We start from the raw sequence: 26,833 nt of genomic DNA, 5'->3' as shown, positions 1-26,833 counted from the left end.
AGTCTTTCAGTTGCTTCAGCCTTTTTGGATGATAGTCATGTAAAATGTTCTGGTATTATTGGGCTGTGTGTATGGCTAGAACAATAATTCCATAGTGCCTTGATTTCCATTTTGTCCTGTGTGGACATGGAGGTTTGTCTCTCTCAGCATCAGCTGTGGGTAGCAGAGCTTGGGGGCATGTGTGGATTCTAACAGTACTGTGACCTGTCTTTGATTCCACTGGAACACTAGCAAAAGACTTTTGGATATCATCTCAGGAGCTGTCTTTGCTCTGCATGCAGTATTCATATAGGGCATTAGGTAACTGGTTTAACTATTTTTATTAATTGTATAGTTTTAGTACACAGTCTTCTCAGGTATGTTTGTTCTGACAGAGGCCTGATGAAGCCAGCAGGCTTAGCTGAACTTCTGCTGAGCTACTGATTTCAGGAAGTCTGACAGGAACTTTCCTTCCCACAGTCTCATGGAACTTCATTAGTGTAACCTAAATTAGTTGGGGTTAGTTTAAGGGTTGCACTGACTGAAGATCTGAATAAGCAGGAACCCAGGGAGGAGCTATTTTTCAGGAACTAATTATTGACTTTTTTTTCCTTCTTCCTCCCTCTCCCCATATTACTCAAGGAACAGCATCAGGCCCTTTTGTATCAATTAGTACAGCAACAACATCACCATCACCAACACCATCAGTCTGAAGTACAGCAATTGCAGATTACTGGAGGAGCACAGATACCCATAAACAACTTACTTTCAGGCACACAGGCCTCACCACTTAATGCAGCTGGTACCAACCCATTCCTTACAATTCATGGAGATAATGCAGCTCAGAAGGTGACAGTAAGTATACTTCTCACCTCACTTTCCATGCAGTACCTCCAGGAGGTAACTAAAAGATAAGAAGCAGGTTATGTGCCTGTATTCACAAATCAAAGATGGTGGATTTTTTTGTCTTTATTTTATTTATCTTGAGCCTTGGACTGCACTTAAATGAGACTCAGAACTCTGTGAACTTGTAGTCACACCAAACATGTCTGCTGCACACTGTTGCTTCCCTGGATCAGGACACCAATCCAGTGACCCTTGCCTTCCTCTTGTAATTACAACTGCAGCCCTAGTCCTCCTTACTCTACTTCTTCCCTGGTATTGTGTCCAGTGTTTTGTGGATTATTCCTTTTACCACCTTCTTGGTGAGTTTGCCTTGGCCAGACCTCAGGCCCTCTGGAGCTGTGGGGTTTAGCTGATGACTTGAGAGGTAAGGAGCCCATTGCTGGGAAGGTGGAATCTTGTCTTAGGAGAAGGTGCTATGTGCATCTTGGTGCTGGCCTGGGAAAAGGAGGCTGTGCATTGGGAGGCTGAGAGGCTTTTCTGCTTCATAGAGTAATAAAACCTTTCCTGGACAGATAAAGAAACAAGACACATTTTTCTGGCTAAGATGTTCCATTATCTTCAGTATTTGCCCGTAATCTCCATCCCCAAGACAAGAGTTCTTTCTTCAAGAAGTCGGAGAACAGGCTTTATTCTTTAAGGGTCCTACAATTAAGAGGATAAAGGAAGGAGCATATGAAACTTGGAAAAACAAAGGATGAATAGAGCAGGAAGACATAAAGTTTCAGCATTCCTTGGAGAAGACAGCAAGTGGTAGTGGTAGAGAAGAAAGAGCAGCTTGTCTGCAAGAACAGGTGGGGAGAGTTTGGGTTAAGTATGTGCTCCCCACTCCCAAATCCTCCAGCTACTTTGGGAGCACTGTGGTGGAGGACTTGGGCTGGGCTTCTTTGTAGCTCAGGCTACTTCCAGGTAGTACACACTTCCAGACACAAGCCACATAAATGATGAGTTTTCAAAATGATTTTTGCTGGAAATAGCTCCCTTCCATTCAAAATTGTGAGCACTTATTTTTGTTCAGCTTTGTGCTTTGGGCAGTTGTGACATCGCAGCTGTGAACAGTCACTGATTGTCACAGCAAACGTGCTGGCACAGGGCTTGCCTCCTGACCTTGCCTTCATTCAGAAATGTTCAAATATGTTTAAAACTGATCACCCCTCATTTTCCAAAAATTAGTAGTGAATGGAATTGAGACCCTCTATTTCGTGTACATCCAAGCAAAATCTTGGATGTACACGAATCTTGACTGATCTTATTTTGATTTTTTAAAATGGCCATTACTAGGTCTGTACAGTGCAGTGTATTTTTACAAATGTGCCATTACAGTTTTTATGTTAACCATTATCTATAAATAATTCCAAGAAATCTCAGAACATCTTTTGAACAAAAGCCCTTACCAAAAATTTCTTTTGAAATTGATTTTATATTTTTTAAGGCTAGAATTGAGACAAGTTGCAAAGATGGTTGAAGTGTTTTTAACAAACAAATTCTCTATTTGCCAAAGTTCAACTGTTTTAATCTCATTTGCAGTTAAAACAGGTTTTCAGAAATTTCTGAATGCTCAGTGAATGAGATGAGATTTTTGCTCAGTCCTGTTCAACACTTGCAGGAAATGTCTTTGTAGCAATATATGAAAGAAAGAATTGTGATGGGGCAGATTGGAAATTATATTTGTTCTGATGGAGAAGTGTAGATTTCAGCCCTCTCCAGTGGGCAAATGTAGCAGAGGTCACCTGGTGTTTCTCTTGACCATCTTGTAGTTTCAGAGAGACCCACAGCCAGGAACAGCCAGTCTTGTTGGAAGGAAAGTAGAAGGAGAGTTGGTGTTTTCTAATGCTGCCTGTCATGACCTTAGCATTAGCTGCTTCAGTACAGGACTGCTCCTTTAATTACTCTGTCCTTTCCCACTTTTCATTCTACAGCACATGGTTATTTTTTTACAATGCAGAAGTTACTATTTAGATGGCTCTAGTGAATGTACCTCAACTGCTTTGTCATCTTTATTAATTGAATTTTACTTAGCTCTGTATGTTATAATCTGATTTTTAGAAGTATTTTCTCTTACACAGAGGCTCAGTGATAAAACTGGACCAGTTGCGTCAGAGAAGAGTTGACATTTGAATGACACTTGAGCCCTGCACGTCCTGCTGTTCTAGCACTTCATGTGGCTGCAAACCCTGGGTTCCCTTTCTGCAGATTGAAAAAGAGCAACAAGGAACTCTTAACTGCACAGCAAGAGGTTAATAATTTTCATAAGGATATTTTTGGTAGGCTTTCATTTGCTTTCTTGTTGCACTAAAATGGATATCCTTTTTAATGTCTCAGACTGTGAAGTAGATAAAATTCTGTAAATCATAATTATTTTGTCAATATGATGGTACTAAGTACAAATTCAACCACGAAAGAACATATGCATTACTCTTCAGTCCTAATCTCACAGATTTAAAGGCTATAAACTGTTTGCAGTGATGCATTGCTTTGGTTTCAGAGCAGTAGTTTTAACAGCCCAACCCCAGCATATCTGAACTGCTGCTGCAGTTAGACTAGATCCTTTTAGACTGAGCTTGTAATGGCAGCTGGGACTTGCTGTTCATAGTTTCTTTTTTTACACACCTGTTTTGGAACCTGACTCAAAAGGGAATTGACTTCTGAACTTTTATTCCTTTAAATTCCTATTGTTGTACAGTTGGGAGTTTTTCTTGAATAAGAATTATGGTATTGAATCCAAAGTTTATTAATTTTGGTGTAGGTTTTAGAGTTTTGAGGTTTTTAAAGGAACCAGTTTGGTTCCAATGACAAAGTTTTCTTACCAGATGAGAAGGCCACACTGGAAGAAGTTTGTGTAGTGTTTGGCCTAAACCAAGTGCCTGTTGCTACCTCCATTTTGTTGAAATGGCTGCAAACAGCTGATCATGCACTAGACGTGTCCTTGTTAGCAGCGGGAATACTCTGTCTTGCACCAGCAGCCTTGTTCTGCCTTTCCTAGAGGTGTTTATACCACTGTAGAGAGCTCAGGCAGATTGTTACCTGGGTCACTTTTCACTAATAAATTACCAAAAAAGTGAGTTACCATTTCCCACTAAAATTTCCCAGTGGGTGAAACGGGTGAACTTGTGTTACAACACTTCCGGCAGTTGCTGATCTCGTGGTGAGTCTATGCAGGGTGGTGAAGGACAGTTTAAATGGGGGTAATGACCACTAATCAAGAGTGAGGTGGGAATTATTAGCAGAAAAGACCCAGCTGTAATTAGACCTCCACTGTGTACTTATTTGGAAGAACATGTTAATTCTGCAATATGTTTCTTAGTTAAACATTGCACAGTTCTTACCTCATTTCTGTAAATAAGGTTTTGTGAATCTGTTTTGTATTGTGAAGAATTCATAAGAAAACATTGATATTTTGATTTGTAATATTTCTAATTAGTAGATTTAATTGAAAAAGTAAAAAATAATTTATTTTTATATGTTCTGGGGAATTTTTAAAAAATGTCACAAATCACTTTTGTAGATACTTTACAAAAGTAAACCAGTGGTTTATTTTACTTACTTGCCCCACTGGTGGATATTCTGTAACAATTTGTACAAAAGGTAAGATGGAAATGTGCTGTTATTTTGACTAGATGTAAAATTCCAAGTGTATGAAAAGATATGTACAAAGCTTTTGTTAATAAACTTTAATAATGTTTATCATTGTATATATCACTTGTGTGAATGTGAATCCTGTGGAAGAAAAGAATATTTCTGTTAACATCACGTGAGAGGAAGGGTTTGATTTGCACATGGCTACTAAGTTTTATTACAAGAAATTTCAAAAACTATTTTTCATGTAAATTTTTGCTTTCAAGTGACAGTGATGTAGCTGAAAAACTGTCCAGAGGTATTTCTGCTTACTGGACAGAAATGCCTATCGTAGCCCTGGGTCTGATGTCAGATTTTGCTTTCACCTTTCAAAGAGGAATGACTGGAATCACAGGAGCAGTGGCTGTTGTCCCATGGCTCCAGTTTGTTCTGGTGTAACTTGGCGAGAGCTCTGTGAGGAAGGGGAGGGTTCCTTATCCTCACTGTGCCTGGGTGAGGGGAGGAGGCTGAGGTTGTTGCTGTAACCTTTGAACTGTACTTTCTATAAAACCAGCATAGTGCTTTTTTCCATGAATTTTGTTCACTGTCCATGGGAAGGCTGGCAAATAGCTAAACTCCTGGTTTTTTATTTCCCAGGAAGCAAAGAGAGCATGACCCTTCCTGTACGGTCACTTGAAGATAAAATGTGAGGGGCTGTGCTTGTCAGGGGGTGACAGACAAAAGATGCATTATGGCTTCCTCAGTTTTTAGCCCCTCTCTAGTCAGGGGCAGCCTGAGGCTCAGGGCAGTGTCTGGGACAAGCAGCAGGAAGATGGTGTTGCTGCTGCCTGTGCTATTTGAATGCTGTTCCATCTGCTCAAAGCCCGTGTATTGAATAGTTGTATTTTCCAGTGGGGACAACTGGAGTCCTGAAAGAAGACTGGTAAATGAACAAGCTCAGAACTAACAGTAAGGAAATGTGAAATATCATGTGGCACAGCAAAGGGGCATCACTTGCTCCCACCCTGCCCAGGACTAGAAAAACCTCCTGACATTTTGGGGGTAGTTGATGAATGTTTTATGCTTTGAGGTGAAGAGGTTTGGGAGACTTCAGCATTTCTACTGATTAAACCTGTACAAGGGCCAGAGCTGGTCAATGCTGAGAAGGGAGACTACAGAGCACTACAGAAGGCCGGGCCCCAAAGTTACACTTTGGTACTGCCAGACCTGGAGAGGAGGGGGAAGAAAAACCCAATCTGCCCCTGCTCCTAGCACAAGGCCTCTAGGGAATCCTGAGTTCCACTTCTCCTGGAGCCATGGACTGCTGATTTATTCATGGACCTAAACCAAAGCCAAAAATGCTTAGGCAATATAAGTCGCCTTGCTCCAATTGGAGCATACCATAGGAATCAGTAAAATTGCTACGTCCCACCTTTCCTTGTGTATTTCTCCTATCGGAGGGACAGCCTAAACTCTGGTACCTGTCTCCTGCCAAGACAAGTGTGAAAGGGGCAAAGTTAGAAATACTTGTGAAATTGTCAAGAGAGATTGGTGCCAGGAGCCCAGGATAGCAATGGGTAGTTTACATTACCACAGTCCTGGTGCGCCAACAGCAACGGCAAGGAAATAATGAAAAGGACAATTCTGACATCGAAACAAAAATTCAATTCACCAGCCCTTCAAAGAAAGAGACCACATCAAAGCCAAGTTCACATGAGGGCCAGATGCAGTCAAAACCAACCTTGTTTCAATGATTTTTCAGGTCCTGACATGAAAGGTGATGGCCTGTGGCTGATTTGGCACCAGTTCAGTAAAGTTCACAGTGCTGTCCCTGTGGAATGCCTTGGATGACAAAGCAGCCCAGGCCCCTCCACAGGTCCCTGGCAGCCAAGCTGCTGAGCTCTCCAAGTGTGTTGGGAACTGTTCTGGGCTCAGTGTCATGAAAGCAGGCACAGACTAAAGGTGCTGCGTTCAGAAGATTTTTTTACCAAAACCCCACTTTACTCGCAACAATGACAACAAAACTTATGGCTTACAGAAGCCAACTAATTCTGGACCACCTACATCTGAAATCCTGCTTTTATCAACTTTACCCATTCAAGCTGTGTTAGCAGGCACAATTCATTCAGCAGTAGCACTGCTGTGACATTTAAACTGACCAGTTTTCTGATGCCTGTTTTTCATAAACTGCACTAAAATCTTACTGTTGGGTTTGCCTAAAGGAGAAGTCTTCACTGTTCCTGTTGTCTTCAGGTAGGTCCCATAATCTTACAAAGAGGTCACATTGCAAAATCTTTCCAGAAACATCTTCCATCTTTTTTTTTTTAAATTAGTTCAAACACTGAGAATTGTAAAGTTGAGATTACTATAGTCAAACATCTACATTTACAAAAGGACACTGCAGAAGAGCATCCGCTAGTCTTTCCTATAGAACTTAACAGCCTAAATGAGAGCACTTCACAGCATCTCAATCATACTCTACTTACTCACTTGTGTATGGTTGTCAGGATCCTCTAGCTTGGCGTTGGATTTTATCCTCAGCATGGTAAGGGAATATTGCCCTCCCTGTCTCATCTGCTCCAAACAACTCCTTTCCATAGTGTTCTGCCCATGCCATCAGCAAAGATGAACAAAGATGCTGAAAGTAGGTTCAAATCAGGCACATTCAAGTGCAAGTCAGAGTGTAGAACCTACAGCACAGACTGTCTCTAGGACTGAACACAAAATTACAGTGCAAAAGCACTGCTGAGCTACAGCTCAAAACTGCCCAGGAAAGAAAATGTATTTTGCTAGCAGGCAAATATTAACATTACTTAAAGGAAATCTGCTAGATTCTGTGCTAGAACAAAAGTTGGAAGAAGTTGCTTAAATCCCAAGTCTTGAGTGACCTTGGTTTTCAGGGACAGAAAGTTTTAAAAAAACAAGTTCTGGTAGTGGGTAACAGACCCATGAGAAAACAAAGCCTGGCTACATTCTTCTACTTCTCTGGTGAGCACCATGTCTGACCTCAGTCACCACAGACTAAAGATACTGATAAACCGGCTGTGTCATCATCCACAAAACACCTGGCAACCCAGAGAGGACCCTGAGAGGCTCTGAAGGTCTTGGACTCTTACCCAGGCCTCCTTCCTCCCTACTGCCAAACACTAAAGCTAAAACTAGAGGTGGGCCAGCTCCTTTGGCCCTTGAAAAACTGAACATGAACATTCACTGGATGCACCCTGGACGAAGCCTTCACTACCCTGCTCCATGAGGGATGGCTCCCAGATGGGGATCTGAGCATCTGGCTGCAGAGCTCAGATCCACTGCTATAGGGCACTGATGCACATTCCCCATCCCAGACCTTCAGTTCCAAAGGACCCAGCAGTGCTACGCAAAACCTTCCCAGTTCTTCATGCTGAGACAGTTGGGCCTGTCACCAATCCCCGGTGCAGTACCACTGTGCAAGAGGTCAGTGCATTCCTCTTGCCTGCCTCTGCTTTCAGGAAGGCTCAGTCTTCAAGCAGCAAGGATGCAATCCATCCAATTCCTTTCCATCCAGGCATAAGCAACACCTGTGATTAGACAGACATCCACCTCTTCAGGTATTCAATCCGACAGGTATGACAGCATGGCATGTTCAACCTTTGCCCATCCTTAAACATCTTTCAGGTAAACTGGATTTGTCAGGAGCAGTGTTTTAAGTTTCTCGGTGTGAATGGTTTTACAAACAGACAAAAAAATTCTTAAAAATTCTTACCAGTCAGCAGTGCTTCTCCTTCTTCCTTTGACCCCTGTGCAGAAAGGCTGTGGTGGAGGGAAGCGGAAGGTGTTGGGAGGCAGCGTGTGACTATTTTCCCACACCGCTGGGATGTGGGCAGTCTTGAGCAGGTGCTCACCTCCAGCAATAAAGGTGTCAAGAGTCATCCCAAGTCCTTGTTACAGTTGCCATGGATTTTTTAGCCCTGACACCTAACTAAGCTATTTCTCACTCCAAACTGAGCACATTGTTATTCTTCACAGCCACAGCAGATACCTTACCGTTCCATATGGATCACATCAGGGAAACAGATCATGCAACTGCACAGCTCTCTTTTACATACCTGGAAGATTTTTCTCTCCCTCTAGTCTAGAGCAAATATCAACAATACCTTCCTAGCAAATCAGGCAATGCAAACACTGGATCATGCTCTCTGCTCTCTTCTGGATGCTCTACATCTCAAAGTGTGATACAACTAACCAGGAACACCATCCGAGGCAAAGTCTTATAAATCCAGAGTGGAAAAGAAAGATGATTCTCTTCTCCTCACAGGTTAAACTCTTCCATTATTTGCTTTCTCTTTTAGAAACTGCAGAAATGATCCCATTACCAGTCTATTTTTTTCATGACCAGTACATCTCCATTTTCTCATATGCTAGCCCAGCTCCACCCATTAATTTTCACCAATTCACTTTGCCATTTTAGCAGCTTTTCTTTGCAGCCATTTCAACTACCTTGCTTTACATCTCATCATCTCTCACTGAGTGTTCTGGATGACTAAAAGCTTTTGAAAGCTAAGTTTTCCTGATGTCTCTGGAAAATACCTCACTTGATCTCACTAAGATTCTTCCTTCAAAGTAGCACAGAACTCCCGTTCCATTGATTAGCACCCAGATCACAGCTTCTAAATATCTTTAACTTCCAGTGCAGTTATGCTGTGAAGTGCTCTGTGAAAAAAAAAAAATTCAATGCATTATTTTGTATCTGGCTCTCTTTCCATATCATCACTTCTACCAACTAAGATTTTTTTAATATGAGGGAAAAAAAAAAAAAAAAAAGCTCCAATTGGAAAAGGAACGCGTATGGAACACTGTTATATTCCCTAAATACTTGGCCTTTAAAGTTTTATGGGAATGGGATGAAATATTGTGAAGTGCTGATCTGACAGAAGGAGCACAATTGGCAGTTACTGGGGAAATCAGCAGTGGAAAATGGCAGGAAGTTAACAAGAGACTTTCAGCCACCAAGTTTTGATTTGGAGTTCAGATACATGATTTTCTGAGTTTTCATTTTGATTTTTTATTAAAGCTCAAAAATTTTTTAGAATCCTGGTATTAAATCACAATTTGAATGGTAAATAATGCTTTAAAAATGCAAGTCCTTAATGTTTCTTGCAATAGACTCTCATCATTGCTCTGATTTATTGCTGTCATTTACAGCCCATTTAGTACCCTTTGTTCCAGCATTTTAAGCTTTTAACAATTCTGGAAAAGTTATACAAAACAAAATTACAAGTATGGAATAATATAACCCTAATTACCTATTATTCAAATTGAATCCAGGGTATACAACCATCCCCAAAATGAGACCTCTTAGCCCAAGAATGTTACCCATACTGTACTTAAAAAATGGTCCTGAAGTACCTTATCTCTTAATTTCTAATTAAAACATGAAAGCCTTTAGTGTTTTTACCCATTTCAACTTTAATGAATCAACCATGCTATCAAATATCACTGCAGGGTTGGCCAAAAAAAGGTATTATATTGCAGGTGCATATAAATATATGTGGAAGTTAATATTAGAAATACTACTTAATTTAAAATATTACTAGATGCTTATAAGAATAAGGTATTTATAAGCACATGGTCTTGGATTTAGAGGTGCAAGAAAGAAAAATATATTTTTAGTACAGTGTTTCATTACTCTCGTGCTTGCTTAATTCTATCTTCCAAAACAAATGTAAGTTATTTGTATATCCACTGGCTGCAAACCTACCAGATTCAGTATGTGATTATCACAGGAGGTTTTCCTGAAGCTCTGCTCACTTTTAGACACTGTTATCACACATCTACACAAGCAGCTCTTCAATACAAACACACCTTAATTCTTCAACACACAAACCAGGTAAGATGGTATAAGATTTATTAATATTTTCTTTTACTAAGGCACATGACATATAGAAATACTGAGGTACAAAAATGCAGTTTCCTGCATATGAGATTTAAAACCCCATTTTGACAAAGATGAACTACATCTCTTCTTGCTCACAACATTCAGCTTTTAGCCATTTTTTTCTTTTGTACCAGTTCAACAAGCAACTTGTATCTTGCTATACACTCCTCCTGAAAGGAAACACAAAAGTGTTATTCAAAGATTGATATTTTAGAACTGCTTTAAGTCTATACATGCTACTTTATTCTAGAAGTAGAGCTGTGTTCTGGGGGTTGTGTAGGGGTTTTTGTTTGTTTGGGTCTGGTTTTGTTTGTAGGGTTTTTTTGTTGTGGGGGTTTTGTTGGGTTTTTTCTTGGTTGGTTGTTTTCTTGTTGTTTTGAAGTTGCACACTGAATTTGAGAAGGGGAATCTACATCTAGTGAAGAGGGGATTAGAAAAATGAACTTGCAATTTATATTTCTTAGTGGCTCATTTATCTGTTTGAAGAGCGCACAAACCCAAGAAACAGTTGCCAGTACTTCTTGACAATGACTGCAAGAGCAATTATGGAACAGCTGAATTGCAGTGTCTACTTAGAACAGTTACTATGGTGTGAGCCACACTGCAGGCAGGTTAAGCTGAGCCTTCAAGTTCACTAATGTGGCACCAGAAACTGCAGAACAGCTTCTGAGCCAGAGAGACACCCAAATCCTTCTCCATGCACTTCCTGCTCCTTCACTGTTTTTGGCACAAATATTACAGGGCTTTTCTGCAGCTACAATGGCTGAAGCAAGCAAACTAAGCTATCACAACTATTAGGAAATCTAGTACACACCATCTGTATCAATGACAATTAATGCTATTTTTAAAAGTTATACTTACAAAAAGAACATTAGATAGATTACTGAGCATTTAATACTTGCAGATGGATTAGTTATTTTGTTTGTTCATTGAGATGGGTTGAGAAAGATAATGTGAAAGTGTAAGCAAAGCAGCTCATCAACATTTGGTTACTAACTTTGAATCAAAATTTGTCTTAAAATTTAATTTTGTCCTGCAACTGAAGATCTGAAAGGCAGAGGAGAGGCAGGTATTTCAAATGAAGCAGGAGTTATTTCAATATTTTCTGTGTTAGATTTTCTGTGTCAGCTTGTTAGCTGACATAAATGAAAAAATGTTTTAAATAAAGCAACAAATGTGACAGTGACGCTCTTTAGGTCACCTGAGTCTGGACTGAGAGGCCAAGTAAAGGCCTCACCTTTCTATGTGGACACTCATTCTTAAAGTAATCATAAATTGGTAGCAAATATGTTTCCCCTCAATTGATACTATAGTTCAATCAAAACAAGTCATACCTTGCTTTTTCCAGGAACACATTTTGCTATTTTATCCCAGCGATCTGATGTTCCCTTTGGATACTGCTGCAAGGCCATTTCAAGAAGTTTCTGTTGATTTTGAGTCCACGGTTCTTCTGGTGCACGGCTTTTCTCCCTTCTTCTGCTTTCATCATCACTCTCTTCCTCTCGCTCAGTGCTATCAAAATCTTTCTGACGTCTCCCTCTGCCCTTCTCTTCTGGTACCTCTTTTGTTGCCAGCAGAGCCATTTCAGGTGCTTTGACAATTTTTCGTCTTCGGTGTCTAGTTTCACTTGCTATGGTCTCCTTTGGATCTGTCTGGGTATCCATCTGCTCTGATATAAGATTGTAGTTCCCCTCCTCCTCCACCTCCTCCTCCCTTTCTCGCTGGGTGATTATGTGATCCGGCAGATTCATGTTGACTTTGAAATTTTTGGAATTGTGTGCCAGCGTTTTAAGCTCCGAGAGCCTAATGATACCTGTTAGAAGCACTGCTGTTACACTTCTGAAATAGTAAAACACCTCACAAACAAGCAGAGAACTGCCCACAAATTAAAGGTTCTCAGAATAGTGCATAGTGGACAAAAAGCTCTTCTGGACTGACAGCTTAAGAAAAACAAAACTGAGAAATCAAGGCATTCACTTGATCATCAAGGTGATGAACTTTGCCAATTAGGAGCTTATCTGACCTACAGGAAGTGCTACTGAATTCCCACACTCATATGAACAAAAGAGTTCAACCTGAACAAATGACCAAACCCCACACTAAATAGAATAAGAAAGCCCGGCAGGATGTATCTAAAGGAAATGTTCCCTCAGAATACCCAGCAGTTCTTTTTTCTCAAAGCAAGGCAAGGTTGCAAAAATCTCTGCAGAACAGACTCTGAAAGGCACAGCTATCACCCAAACCCAGTCATTTTCAGAAGCACACACCTGGTGTATATGTAACAGAATCCTTCACCTGTTTGGCTTTCAGGGTAACCTGCAAGAAAACAACAAAAATGAAGGACTATTAAAAAATTTAATCATTGGAACTATTGAAGAATTCATTATTAGCTTACCACAAAACACCTACATTGAAGACACAATAAATATGGTGAGGCTGTGGTTCTTTGGCTGCCTTTGCTCATATGTGGAGTTCAAACTGGCTTAAACTAACCTTCTAGATTTTTTCGTTCTAAATCATTCCTGGCTTATTAAAATAATATAAGTGATGCTATAAATTTCTATTACTATCACCATAATACACTACATTTGATACTCAAATTGTATTTTCTTTTCTTGTTAAACCTTAATTTTCTGGCCTAAAAATACCACAAGGATGGGGGAAAAGAACCAAATGAGTTATCTTCTACATATTAGTTTCTCAATACTGAATAAAATACCAGAGTGACCCGCATAGGTCCGGATGATGGAGCACACAAGTGGACAGTCCCCAAATGAAAGGTAACAGTTTGACTGCCAAAGATCAGTAAAGACACCTCCTAGGTCCTGGTACTGCAGCAAAAGTTATTACTGATAGTCCAGAGGATAGAGAACTGCTTGATTCAGCCTCTCTGTGTATACAGAAATCTCTGTCCTGGGAGAAAAATAACACTAATTTTAGCATTTTTGGATTTTTTTAGAGTAAAAAGTGATTGTTTCAAAATTTGTTCTGTTTGTAAGCAAACAAACAGCCTTTCTCCCCACCCAGAACAAGGAGCTTCCTCATCCCAAATTTCGAGACTTCAGATAGTAAGCCAGGCTTCACTTAAGATTCTTTAATTATTTAGCATCTTTGTTATATAAAATGACCACAGAATTATAGAATGGCTTGGGTTGAAAGGGACCTTAAGCATCATGTGGTTCCAACCCTCCTGCCATGAAGACACCTTCCACTGGACCAACTAAACCTTGAATACTTCCAGGCATCCATGACTTCTCTGGGCAACCTTTTCCAGTACACCACCACCCTCACAGAAAAAAATTTCTTCCTAATAGCTCATCTAAACGAACTTCCTGTCAGTTAAAGCCATTGCCTCTTGTCTGATCACTACAGGCACTTGCAAAAAGTCCCCCTCCAGCTCTCTGCAGCTCCTTTTAGATAGCAGCCTACAGCCTCAAACTCAGGTACCACAAAAAAACAACAAAAAAATCTTAAAATGTAGTACTCAAAGAATTATACAATCTTTTTAATTGCTGAAAATGTTTTATAAATACCAGATAAAAATTTCTTTTTTTTCTTTTTGAATGTGAGGACTTTATTAAGAAGCCAGAAATTGAAATCAAGTAGTCTGAACCACTCAAATCAAACTTAAAACATGAACAGGCAAGACACTGAATCAAACTTGATACTACATAGGATGGGTTCCCTGTGTTCCCTGCTCTCTGAACCTGGGACCTCAGATGTTAATGTCCATTAGTGTAAGGTGTGTGGTAGTGTGCTGCTCAGACCAAGAATAAAAAATACATCACTTACAAAGTCAGGAATTCCTCTGTGTGAGATTTAGCCACAATAGGAGTCATTCAGGCCTCCTGAGCCACAGCACAAACTTCTGCTGTTTTAGCTACCTAATGTTAACAACAACAATTATCCCTACTCAGAGCAGCACTAGAGAGCAAACCTGCCAGAGGGTTGTAAAGCCATTTGCTGTGAGAAGACTTAAAGATTAAGATTCAGGATTTTTGTTCTATGACAAGATTCATAAGTGAGCACCTCAATAGTTAAAATACCTTGGTACCATCTGCTTCTAGTCTGGTCTGTTTGGTTCCTCCCACCCACCTTTCTGCCCACAGAATTGCAGCAGTTTGCTGTAAAAATAGGCTGGTGCTGGATCTCCTTAAGGAAATGACAGCAAGGCTTAACAAGGCAAAGTGGTCCATTTTCCCTACAAATTAAGCCTCATTTTCTGGGATGATTAAGTTCAAATGAAAACTCTGTGAACAATGAAATCCCAACTCTAATTAACCAAAACCTTTATCCAGAGGTAGACATCTGGCACAGAAAACTCCAGTTTCTACTGTTGCAGTAAAATAAAGTTTTAATTGTTCAAAGAAAAATGTCAGAATACTGTAATATGAACAGATATTTTAAGTGGCACTAACAGTTCTGCGACTCTGTGATCCCAATTTTGGAACAATAGAAGGGATCTTCCTTGAAAAACAAGATCCATTAATAGAAATTATGTTCCTTAAAACAATTATATTCTAAAATAATCACAATTAAAATGTTTGTGTTCCATCTTTTAGCAGTGTCTCTACAGTACTAATGATTTAAAAGGTGGAGAGGAACAGAAACCATTCTTGACTGCTGAACAGAATGGATCCTTAGTGGTGTCCTGCTATGCATCTCTTAAATAGAAATCATGTTATATAAACTGGATTATAATAGATTATTTTCAAAAGAGGAGAAGAATTTGCCATGCAAACAAGTAGCTTTTAGAGCTTCCTGCAATGATGCAGTGGATTCATTGTAAATATGACAAGGCCCTATCTATCTTTGTGTAGTCCAAGAAAGCTGTCTCTAAACCATTTTGCTATCTTTAAAGTAGGTCTTTCAGAGATTTACAGCCTGCTCATAAGGACATGAAGGCAAGAAAAAGAGAGCCGAAAAGATTCCCTGAATAAAACAGAACAGAATGAATTGCCAGCAAAGACAGGTACCATGAGCTGCTGCCTCAGTGCCAACTGAGTTCAGTTTTCTCTCTGTTGAACCTCTGATGTTTTCAGAGGTCAGCAATTACCATTTTATTCTTTCAAGCTGACACTACACGTGCCAACACAAATTTTGCTTTGGAAGTGGTGCAAATCAGCTGAATTTCAGTTTCCTTTACAAGACAGGTGTCCCCAAATTCAGTTAGTGTATGTATCCCATCATAGATATAAATTTTGCTGCATATTACATCTATTTGGACTGGGATCTAAACCATACCTCTCCATTTGACCAGTGAAGGATTTTGGCTTATTCCCAGATCCTGACTGCATTTAGTATTTCCCCTTACATGCAGAAAATTCAGGAGTAACAGTCTTTCCATAGGTTATCTTAGCCAACTTCACTCACTATAGCTTGGTGAAACCAAGTATTAAGTTACTCCATTCATCACATCTAATAATTCCAAGACTTTATCTTTTGAAGGCTTTAGTATATTTGTTCATATTTTGATGGACTTTCAATTTGAACATTCACCAGGTAAGCTGGAAATAACAACTATGTGTATGGTTTAGATACTGAAAATCTACTATTTCAAACATCGAACAAGCACTTTCAGTTGATGTAAGTTTGACAACTCATCAAGCTTCCCACAGCTTTACTATCATCATTTACAGGTTACAGGGGAAGATTATTTGTCTATTATTATTTTTGTCAGCTTTCTTCTTCACACAGAAGTCCTTTTCCAGGTATGTACAGTTCATGTTTACTCCAGCTCTTTTCACTGAGAGTTCTGGTATGACTTATTTAGCCTTCAGGTTTATGTGTCCATCAGCCTCAACTGTCATTGTCATTCCACATGCTGACACAGGGCAAGAATCGTTAACATGTCAGTATTAAACTGCTGAGGATTATTAGGAATCCAGCCTATGGAACATCTGAAATTGTATTTCGATTTGATCTGTTGGAGTTTAATCATTGTTCTTGCCACTCAAATCTGCAGACTCTTCTGTTGCCCATTCCTTCATGCTTTTTGACATCCTTAATATCAACTTAAATTTCCTCTCCAGGTGTGAATAGTGTTACTTACTAGCTAGTTCCTAATTGGTTCATAAAAAATTGACTAAGTTATGCAACATAAGTTGCTCCATTGCTTTCTCTACTCAATTACTTATCAAAGCTTGCTTATATGATATTATTTCTTTTTCATTAGTTAACAGATAACATACTTGGAAAAACTTTTTCAAAGTATGAAGCAGTTGTAGAATACTCTCTTTTAGTTATTACTGCTATTTGTTCCTGCATAATGCTTTAAGATTACAGTTTTCATGTATATTAAATTATGAGTTTTATCCTGACTGTGAGAAGGTGTGCTAAAAGCCTGCTGTTACTGACAACAGCTTTCACCAGAGTATTAGCCAACCCCCTTAAGAAATCCTGGGTCTGGGGACACCTTAAATAATAAGGATCAAGACTGTGAAATTGATTTAAAACAGAAGACAGAAGATCTCGTATTCCTGCAAGTATTTGTACTGCTGAACAGACACACTGCATTATTTTATAGGAATCAACTTTAAATGCTGTAGTCCACCAGGGATAACAGAAGTCACAAATAAAGTCAGGTAATATCATGCACAGTGAAACAGATTTCCTTAGACAGATAAAGATGACAAAAAAAAAAAAAAACCTGGATGCAAGCAATCAAATTGCTGGAGTAGAAATCAAACTACTTTACTATGGGACCTACAGAAAGAAACCACAGGAACAATTTGCTTCTGAGAACTCCCTTCTGAACTCAGTTTCAATAGCTCTTCAGCTATAAAAAGATTCTATCAAAAGCAAGTGGGATTAGTGGGATGATTTTATGTGATGAAAGCCAGACAGAGCTGGTTTCCTCCTGTACTGCTAACAATTAGTCCAGATCACAGAGACTAGTTGCTACTTAACAAGACACCTAGCAGTAAAAGCATTCCTCATCATGACCATCCAGATGTTAACTCTCTTATTACCCTGGACACCTGCCACCTCTTTCTGATGGGACAATTGATACTTCAGAGATATATAGGGGAAAAAAATCTGAATCAGCTTTAAAAACTCTCAGATGCATAGGCAAAAGCAAATTTTGCTATCACATGAATGAGAAGGTACTTTTCACCCTGCAGGGAAGGCAGACATAAAAAAAGCACAGAACTATGACACACCTAGAGGGGAAAGTGTGTAAAGTCAGGTACAGTGATCCTACTGGTGCTAAACAGAGAGACAGAACCCTTTTGCAGAAGATGAAGAGCAATTCCCCATTCTCACAGCAGCAGCCACTGGCCCAGCAGCTCAGCTGAGCCCTCCAGCACTGCCCCCAGCCCAGCTCCGCCAATGTGCCACCAAAGCCTTCACCATTTGCTGTCTCCTGGGAATCTTCTGTGGGCAACAACCTACCTTCTATCCTTCTCTAGGACAGCATTTTGATTAGCATTGCAGCAAATAGTCACAGAAGTACAAACCTCTTGGGTTCTAATGATATTTTAAGAAAATAATGTGGGATTTGTAGAGGAAGAAAATCTACATCTCTTGGCTTTCTAAATCTATTCTTGCAAAGGAGGATGACGTTATTGGTGCTACTGAACACCGCATAGTCTGGTAACATTTTTTGTTACTCTCAACATCTTCCTGAGCAGAAGTTCTCTAAGTATTTCCTAAAGATGTAATGGTTTCTCAGCATTAACTATCAGAAATTTGCTCTGCCAGTAGCAGTCTACTGCACCCAGTTGTTCTCTTCCTGCATGCTCCCCATCTAGGTATGTCATGAAAAAAAATGCCAAGATGTGTGGAATTATGGAAAAAAACATTGTGGGGACAGCCTGTCAATACTTGAGGTTACTATAAAGCAGTAAGACATTTCTTGAATCTTTAAGGCTAATTTGAGTTGTAATCACGTTTTTTCCTACAAGGGAAAGCCAGATACAGAAGGATTTTAATGCCTTTGTGGCTTTGTCAAAGTAGTAGGTTTTTACAGATCTAACCTTCCAGAACCACACAGAATAACTTGCCAAATTTAAAGTTCTCCTCTTATAACCAAAATACTACCTGCTGTGCTGAATTTTCTTCCACTCTAGACCTAAACAGCTTTTTTTCTGTTACTAACAGAAAAAAACTAACAGAAAAAAAATCTGTTACTAACAGGAAAAATGGCTACAACTGTATCAAGCACTGTTTGACTCAAGTTGCACAATAATAATGACCCATTCTTTTATTTCCATGTGACTCAAAATTTGTTGCTTTATACACTGACTTCCATTTTAGACACTAAAAGAGCTTCTAAAATGGTCTTTCAGTTTTACCAGATTGTGGAAACTTCAAATCCTGACACATTGAGCCAAATCATTCTCCATTTTCCAAGTATCCTCATTTGCAACTTACAAGACCACTTGAAGTAAGTATTTCAAATCAGACGTATCTTTGTTTTGGCACTGCTTGTAACAGTTAGCTTAGTAGAGGCGTTACAAACTTTCCCAAAAGTTGATAATGTGACTAATCTCAAACCACTGTGTAGGTTAAATTTGATACTAATACAGCTAATGAGTATTTTAAGGACAATATTCTTGAAAGAACTACAAAACATGTTATGAACTTTACTGAATTTGCTTAGAACCACCAGTTGCAGCCAGCAACAATACAATTTTATTATACTTATGGACTTAGAAGCCATGATTCTGAACTTTGCCACTGCAACAGAAAGCCCCAAAACAGCCAAAAGTTTTATTACGAGGCAGTTTAAGATGTGGCCTGCAAAAAAGGCAAATTTTACCTAAATTGGCAGATGTAGAACTTTCTCCAGTTTAAGTCCCCAAACAGTTAATTCAAAGCAGCAAAGAAATTGCTCCTTTCTTCAGGACACAACAGGAAGAATTTTGCAATTAGACTTGTGATAATGCTGGAGGCTTCATACTGTGCTTTTTTTTTTTTGTCAGTTACAATCCATGAGAGCATTTTTAGCTCTATCCTATGGGCACTCATGCAGGAAAGGAGTTTGACCTTAATGCCCACTGCAACAACTACTTGGACATCTTATTTTGTTATTGATGATGCAAAATGCATTACCCTTTTTGACAGTCAGAAATTTGAATTCTGCAATGAAATTCAAACCCAGCTCACCGTGAGCTTTGTGAGACATTACATTAATTTATGCCACTCTATAAAAAGTTGGAGCATCATTGGCTTAACCCCTTCACAAGCCATCTATTTGGACCAAAAATAGCTGTTCCACTGCCTTCTGTAAAAAAAACTTTTTCCTTTAAGTGAAAATAATGCTCTGGTCATGCTTTATGAGATGAAAATCCATTTTGTTTGTAAGAGGGATTGTTCTGCCAATCTTGTAAAAACGGCAGGGACAACTGTAGAAGTGCACAGGATAAAACTGTACAGTGAGAGTGCTGTGAACAGCAACCACCTCTTCCTCCCTCCAAGTATCAATAGAATCACTCTGGTGTGTCTGTGGGATTAGACACGTGTTTTGAAGATTTCACTGTCAGATTGAGGGGTCTACATGACCTATATATTATCTAAACCCCATCTCAGATATTCATAACCTCTCCTGGACCTCGATCTAGGCCTTCATACTTCAATAAACAGCTGGGAGAGCTACTGATTACATAAAAATGCAAACTGCTAAGGGTGAGTGTTTCAGAATATCCACAACTGGATTGCACTCTAACTGAGTTAACACAGACACAGTACACAAAATGAAATGTAGAACAGTCTTAGGAAAACAGTTCATCTCCAGAAGCAAAAGGCCTAATAAATTAATGCGCTTTAACATATGGACCATTTCTCATATAGATGTTTTTTTTGTTGGCAAAGTAATGAGCTTGCATTTGTCAAAAATAAGAAAACTATTTTACAATGGCATATGAACCGTAATGAGTATGACTCAGTCAGACTTCCAGGCTAAAACTGTTGCTCGGGCATACAAGAGATATCACAAAATATGCACCCACGCCCCCAAACCTTATGCATTCAGGTTTCATGGTAATTCAGAATGTCTGCCACCTGGCTATTGTTTTGCTGTCTACCTCAGTGTTCTTCTATACAAGCAGCAAATCCCAATCAGTCTGTTTTTGCAACACAAATACATGAGATTAGTGACTGCAGGAGCAAACAGAATCAGTTTAAATCCTGTAAGACAAGTGAATGATATTACTTCACAAGTATGAAATCTGAGATCTCTTTGCCTTTAATTTAAAAAACCTGTACCTAATAATCACATTAAAGTCTGTTTGGCATGCCAGACAGCTTTTACTTCCTCTATTATTTTTACAATTTGAACGTCCTTTGTAGTTACTGAAATTAATTTATGCCTTTCAGCAAATATTTTTTTAAAACTTTTTATCTATAAAGGTTGGTATTGTCAAGTACAATATACTTCTATAATTTCACATCTAAGTGCTTTTTCTCAATTTTTAAATTCAGCAAAAGCTGACAATCATTACTATAAATCTTCATAAGGCTTAGCATTTGTCAAATCAAACAATATCATTTTTGCAGAAATAATAGTATTGCAACTCCACTCCATTCATTATTTATACTATGTTGTAGAGTGTTCACAGTGCTTAGGAAATTCAAACATAACTTTTTTATTTTGTTTTAAAAGGTCAATTATTTCCTTAAGTATTGGCAGACAGGAATGAGAACTAACCCTGGAGCAACAAATTCAGCAAGGAAAATGGGTCAAAGAACAGATGTTTGGAGGATGACAGAGAGCAGTGGTACAGGTAACCAGGTCAGCAGGCAGGAATCCTGATTAGAGTTAACTGAACTCCATTTCCCTTTCATAATCAAAATGCTTGAAAACCTAATTTACAATAACAGCCAATTGCAATAAAAATTACTTTAAAAGCTGCAGAAGCTTTCAGTTGTGAAAGCAGTAAGATTTCATTATACTAAGCCAGCTGAAAACCATCTTTATAGGAAAAGATTGCTAAATTCCCTATATGCACATATTGAAGTGACAATTAGCAATTTAAATAATTCAAATAATTAAACATACTGATAAAGTGAGCACAACTTAACCTCATCTATTTTGGGTCGATTATTCATTGGCTGTTAAAAGATGTCTTCCCAAAGAGAGACAAGATAAACATTTACCATGACAGAAGTTAAAGTAGTAACCCTTCCTCCAGTATGTCTGCACCAGAGCTACAAGCTTACCCTTGCTCTGAGGTGAAAAGCACAGGAATATGCTGCAAAGATATTTATGCTAGTATCACATGAGGCAGCATAAATAGAAACAGTAGAGCTGAATGAGCTCAGGGGCACTACAGCATGGATGTAGCTGTTCATTGCTGGATTTTGGCTGGCACTTTCCCAGCAGCCTGCATCACACCAGGTGGATGTACTTGTTTGGACAGGGAATCTGCTAGACATACCCATATAATGGGCCTTGCAGTAATCCTTATTTGATTTGGGAATCCTTATTTGTGCTTTGGGAAATAATTAACAAACTAAATGTCTACAAAACATGAACTTGAAAAGTAGTAGACAAGAAAAACACTGAAGGAACACTATTAGGAATTACTGAATTTAAGAAGTCAAGCTAAGGTATATTCAGTGATTACTGACCAACTGTGGTGACTATCTGGCTTTAATTCTACATTTTTAAAAGTGAATTCACACATGCTTCCAATTGTAGGGAAAGTTTTTTTCCTCCCCTTTCCCTCCCAGATAGCTTGCACTTGCTAGTGTAATCACAGACCATATGAAGAGAAGGACCTAACCTCAGCCAGAACCACTATACTGATGTTTCTTGCAGATGTTTGTGTAATCTGTTCTTAAAGGCCCACAAATGCAGAGACTCCACAGCAGTTTATTCCACTGCTTTATCATCTCCATTCTAATTCTTCATCCTTCAATGTCTAATTCTGCAGCCTCTGATTAAATTTGAGGCAAAAACTTCTTGCCCTGTAAGACTAATACAGTGGACAAGACCCTTCCTCATTATGGTTTTCTTTTTATGTAGCTGAATACTTCCTATATTCTCAGAGTTTTTTTGTTTTGTTTTGGTTTTCGTTTTTTTTTTTAGTTCAACAATATGAATTCCTTCACAATCTTCCCTTGTAGATAACATTTTAGGGACCTATTATTCTTATCTGGACTCTTTCTATCAAACCACATGTTTAAGTGCAATACTGAAAACTAGACACAAACTAAAGATGCAGTAAGTTAAAACAACATCAGAACACTCCCATGTCACTGCTTCACACTGCCTAAAAATTGCAAGTGGAAACACAATTGGACGTAGTAGGAATTTATTTCTTTAAAAAAAAAAAAAGAATAAATTTAAGACAGAATTTCTTTGGGGTAGTTAGAGGGGGTGAATTTCATTGAGGCTCTTCTGATATATATGAATGGTTTCAGTTTATTCTTTAAAAAAATTTGAGGTTTTTTTCTAACTTTTTTTTTTCTGAGGAAGAAAGCTTTGAGACAGAAGCAACAATGGAGACAGCATTTTGGACTGGATTACTCTGAGCTATTTTTATGAATACCTATTTAGCTAATCTACTATTAAATAAGGTCTGAATCCATAAAATCACTTAGAAGCAAGCACACTGTACCTTATCAATCCCTTCTATCATAATTCTCTAACTATGAAAGGAAAACCAAGCCTTACTGCTCTTGATGCTTTGCAGGAAAAGAAAGAAGCAGACACTAATCTCAAGTTCTTACAAAGTATTTCCTATATTAGAAAATGTTAGAAAACCAAATTCAAATCCGTCCTTGAATGTTTTTCTTTTTCAAGACGTAGTACATTTGCTAGATAATACATACTTCAAAGCTTCTCTGGCTTTGACTCCTGTTAAACCAGCTGTAAGCAAGGCATTCCCAACACCTACCTACCAGCTACCTACACAAGCTGTTTCAAAGCAGCACCTTGTACACCAGAACTTATCTCCTTGCCCTGCTCCCAGCAGAAACAGGGAACAGCTGTTTGGGCAGCAAATGCTGCATGCACATGCAAACACCTTTTTTACTGCAGACAAACTTAACAACCCAGAAGTTTCTCCTGCAGCTTTACCATAACATTTCTTATCTAATTATGGTAATGCCCAAACAAAACAAGAGTCCTTGCTGTAAATTTAGATTCTATGTTATCTTCAAGAAATATCCAGGATAAGTTGTACATCTTATTGAATAATGAAATCTTACTGAATGGATATATCTGAAGCAGTTTCCAGTTTCACCATTTCTAGTACCGATGCAGTAACAATCTGAGACCCAAATAAGTTCCCATGAAGCTTTTGTTTAAAACATTCATTTTGTAAAATACTCGTTTCTGTTTCCTCATAATACCTAATTGCTGCAATTCTGTGTAATGCAGTGATAAAAGTAGCAGGAACTCTAATAATTAGTTTGTGACCTAGCATTAGCAGCAGTTGAAAATTTTTAGAGAAGCAAAAACTTGTGTGGAGAGTAATTACATTAATCATATAGCTGGAGGTTACTAGAAGTAAAAAGGATTACACTCCGACCTTTCCCCACACATAAAAATCCTGGAAATTCCTTTTTTTCATACAAGAAAATGACAGCACTTAGAACAATCACATGTCTTTCATTTCTCTTTGCTACTCACTGAAACAAAACAGCAAGTTGCTGAGGACCTCTCATCTAATGGAAGAAACAAGTGAGTTTGGTTTTTTTCTTTCTAGTACTGGATGTGTGCAAGTACAATGGCCAAATATATTATGCAAAGGATTCTTAATACACCCAAGTCAAGGAATAAAGCAGACAGTGGGTGCAAAAGGCAATCTGAGGATAGTGTTATTTTTGTGATGGATGTATGTAGAACCATTCCACATGTCTGTACTATCTGTATCAAGATTATCAAATTTTCCAAACCAATCTCAAAAGCTCTTTGCCACGAACACTACAACCAACATATGTGAATTATTTTTGCTATTAAGATCAGTAAAACACAGCATCTTTTTAATAAAGTTCAGTATTAGTATTATTATTATTATAAAGTTTATTATTATTATTAAAGTTTAGTATTAGTATTATTCAGTTTACTCCAGTTCAGTAGTATGAATACTTCAAGTATGAACACAATAAACCTTAAAAACCCTAATTTCATTTGATTAGTATGTTAGTAACTTTTTGTTGACATATACTATTTTGCAAATAATGTATTGTTCTAAAATTATAATAATGCAAAAGACTTTTTTTTTAGCATATATATCAGAACAGTATAGGCACATTAAAACTTTAAAAATAAGTTCTAAAAATATCTTTTCGTTATTATATCAACAATGAAAAAAAAATTTAAGAAGCACACAAATTTCCCAGAGGGCTATAGTATTTCACTGTAGTCGGTGGCTTTGTTTCCCATTATTTAAGATAATTCCTGAAATATGATAAAGAACATCTAATCTCAAAATGTACATGAACAGATTTAAATGTTATTCTCATTAACCCCTACAGAGCCTATAAAATAGGGTCAGCTGAAAGGGCTTTCAAATGGTCCTCAGCAGACACTACACCATGTTCTAGTGATCTATTGCTTGAAAAGGAGAAGTCTTTTACAGCCTAGCCCCTAAGGGTTTTAAGATCATAACACTTAAAAAACATAAGTACAAGCCTTGGTATCTGGTATATACTATAAAATATGAATTAACAAGGACATTATTTTACAAAATATAATTTTTAAGCATGCTATAATACTGAAAAAGGCACTGAAATAGTATCATACATATTATTAGTTTTAAAATTTGTAAAGATATTTCTGCTTAATTAATGGAAACCACCTGTCAAAACACCATTAGCTCATATGCATTTTTTAAGGACTGGCTTGAAACAGAGATGTAATCTTTAACCAAGTCACACAAACATTCACTTGCAATGAAAGGAGGTTGCTACAAAACCTGCAGTTCATTGTTTTTCTGTTATTGGGTTACAGTAGCTGAAGTTTGTAAGCACCAGAATCCCCCATCCAGCTGATCAGTTACAGCTGTTAATTGTGGAGGGAGATACTGGCTGACATCTGCTTCTTGCATAGTTAGTTAATGGTTCACTTCCAGGTCCTAAAAGGATTGTAGCTTCTCTCAAAAGACAATGTCAGCCCCCATATCTGCCTTCTACACTGCCTGTCTTGTTCTGGTTTGTCATCCTCTACACAATGCAAATCTGAGTGCACTCACATCTGCCACTGATCGACCCAATTCGTGAGCAATCTTTTCCCATCGACCGGGGGTCCCCCCTGGGAACTTAACCATACTTCTTGTCAGCTGGCTCAGGTCCTCCTCTGTCCATTCAGGTGCCTGTAAAACATTTGTAAAACATTCATTACACTGGAATATTGGACATTTATTTGCAAGGTAATATACGAACAAAAAAAAAAAATCTTTAAACAAATTAATCTAATAATGTAAAAAAAAATCTGGGTATCTGCTCTGTGTCTTGTTGCTGAAAATGGATAAAATCAAGAGACCAATAGTAAGACACTAAAAATCCTTAACACTCAAAAACTGCACTTTGTCTGTTACATAGACTAACACATTTAATTTCTATTAACTTTAATACAACATACATAACACAACACTACAAAATGCAGTAAAAATAATATTCAACAATACTTTTATTAAATTATGGGGTTGTGCAAAAATTAGATGATCCCAAGTCCAGTAAGAACTTAATCTGACTACTGCCATAAAAAACAACAAAAAATGTTTCTGCAAATCCATAAGCAACAAAAGGACAGCTAAGGAGAATCTCCATCTTTTACTAGATGCAGGCAGAAACAGTGACACACAATGAGGAAAAGGCTGAGCTACTTCATATCTCCCCTTTGCCTCAGCCTTTAATGGAAAGATCCATTGGTCTCCATGTACCCAGTTCCTGACCTGGAAGACAGAACACAGTGAAGGCCCCATAATCCAAGCAAAAATGGACAGTGACCTGACACAGACAATCCATGGGGCTGGATAGGATCCACCCATGGGAACTAAGGGAGCTGAATGAAGTGCTCACCGAGTCCCTTTCAAACATTTACCAGCACACCCAGCTAACTGAGGAGGTCTCAGTTCACAAGAGGTTTCCAAATGCAATACCCATAGAGAAGAGTTAGAAGGAAGATCCAGGGAGCTATAGGTCTGTCAGTCTGACCTTGGTGCCAGGGAAGGTCACGGAGCAGATCCTCTTGAGTGCCATCACACGGCAGGTACAGGACAACCAGGGGATCAGGCCCAGCCAGCGCAGGTTTGTGAAAGGCAGGTCCTGCTTGACTGACCTGATCTCCTTTCTATGATAAGATGACCCACTTAGTGGGTGGGTGAAAGGCTGTGGATGTGCCTACCTGGACCTCAGGAAAGCCTTTGGCACCGTTTCCCACAGCATCTCCTGCAGGAACTGGCTGCTCGTGGCTTGGCCGGGTGCTCTGTTGGATGCGTAGGAACCCGTTGGCATGGCCGGGCCCAGAGGGTGTTGGTGAATGGAATCACATCCAGCAGAGCTCCCCAGGGCTCAGGGCTGGCACCAGCT

At 38.7% G+C, this 26,833-nt stretch overlaps 2 protein-coding genes across 4 annotated transcripts in view; one reads left to right on the top strand and one right to left on the bottom strand.

Moving 5' to 3' along the window:
- MLLT10 (MLLT10 histone lysine methyltransferase DOT1L cofactor) overlaps positions 1-4,574 on the top strand; it is a 124,049-nt gene extending 119,475 nt beyond the window's left edge. For 2 of the 3 annotated variants that reach the window (XM_053934963.1, XM_053934944.1), the window contains 2 exons: positions 622-834; positions 2,932-4,574. In XM_053934963.1, the coding sequence (XP_053790938.1) occupies positions 622-834; positions 2,932-3,000 (282 nt within the window). In that variant the 3' untranslated portion in view covers positions 3,001-4,574. The remainder of the gene's footprint in view (positions 1-621; positions 835-2,931) is intronic. The other variant, XM_053934954.1, reaches the window with a different exon arrangement.
- A 5,727-nt stretch (positions 4,575-10,301) lies between these two features.
- DNAJC1 (DnaJ heat shock protein family (Hsp40) member C1) overlaps positions 10,302-26,833 on the bottom strand; it is a 108,526-nt gene continuing 91,994 nt past the window's right edge. Inside the window, exons 9-12 of the mRNA XM_053961522.1 lie at positions 25,495-25,614; positions 12,616-12,664; positions 11,683-12,161; positions 10,302-10,518 (exon numbers count right to left, since the gene is read on the bottom strand). Of these exons, the coding sequence (XP_053817497.1) occupies positions 10,450-10,518; positions 11,683-12,161; positions 12,616-12,664; positions 25,495-25,614 (717 nt within the window). The 3' untranslated portion in view covers positions 10,302-10,449. The remainder of the gene's footprint in view (positions 10,519-11,682; positions 12,162-12,615; positions 12,665-25,494; positions 25,615-26,833) is intronic.

This window comes from Vidua chalybeata, chromosome 1, assembly GCF_026979565.1.
Source record: "Vidua chalybeata isolate OUT-0048 chromosome 1, bVidCha1 merged haplotype, whole genome shotgun sequence".
NCBI classification, from domain to species: Eukaryota; Metazoa; Chordata; class Aves; order Passeriformes; family Viduidae; genus Vidua; species Vidua chalybeata.
The sequence above is the reverse complement of the archived record's forward strand: the minus strand, read 5'-3'. Positions and strand labels throughout refer to the sequence as shown.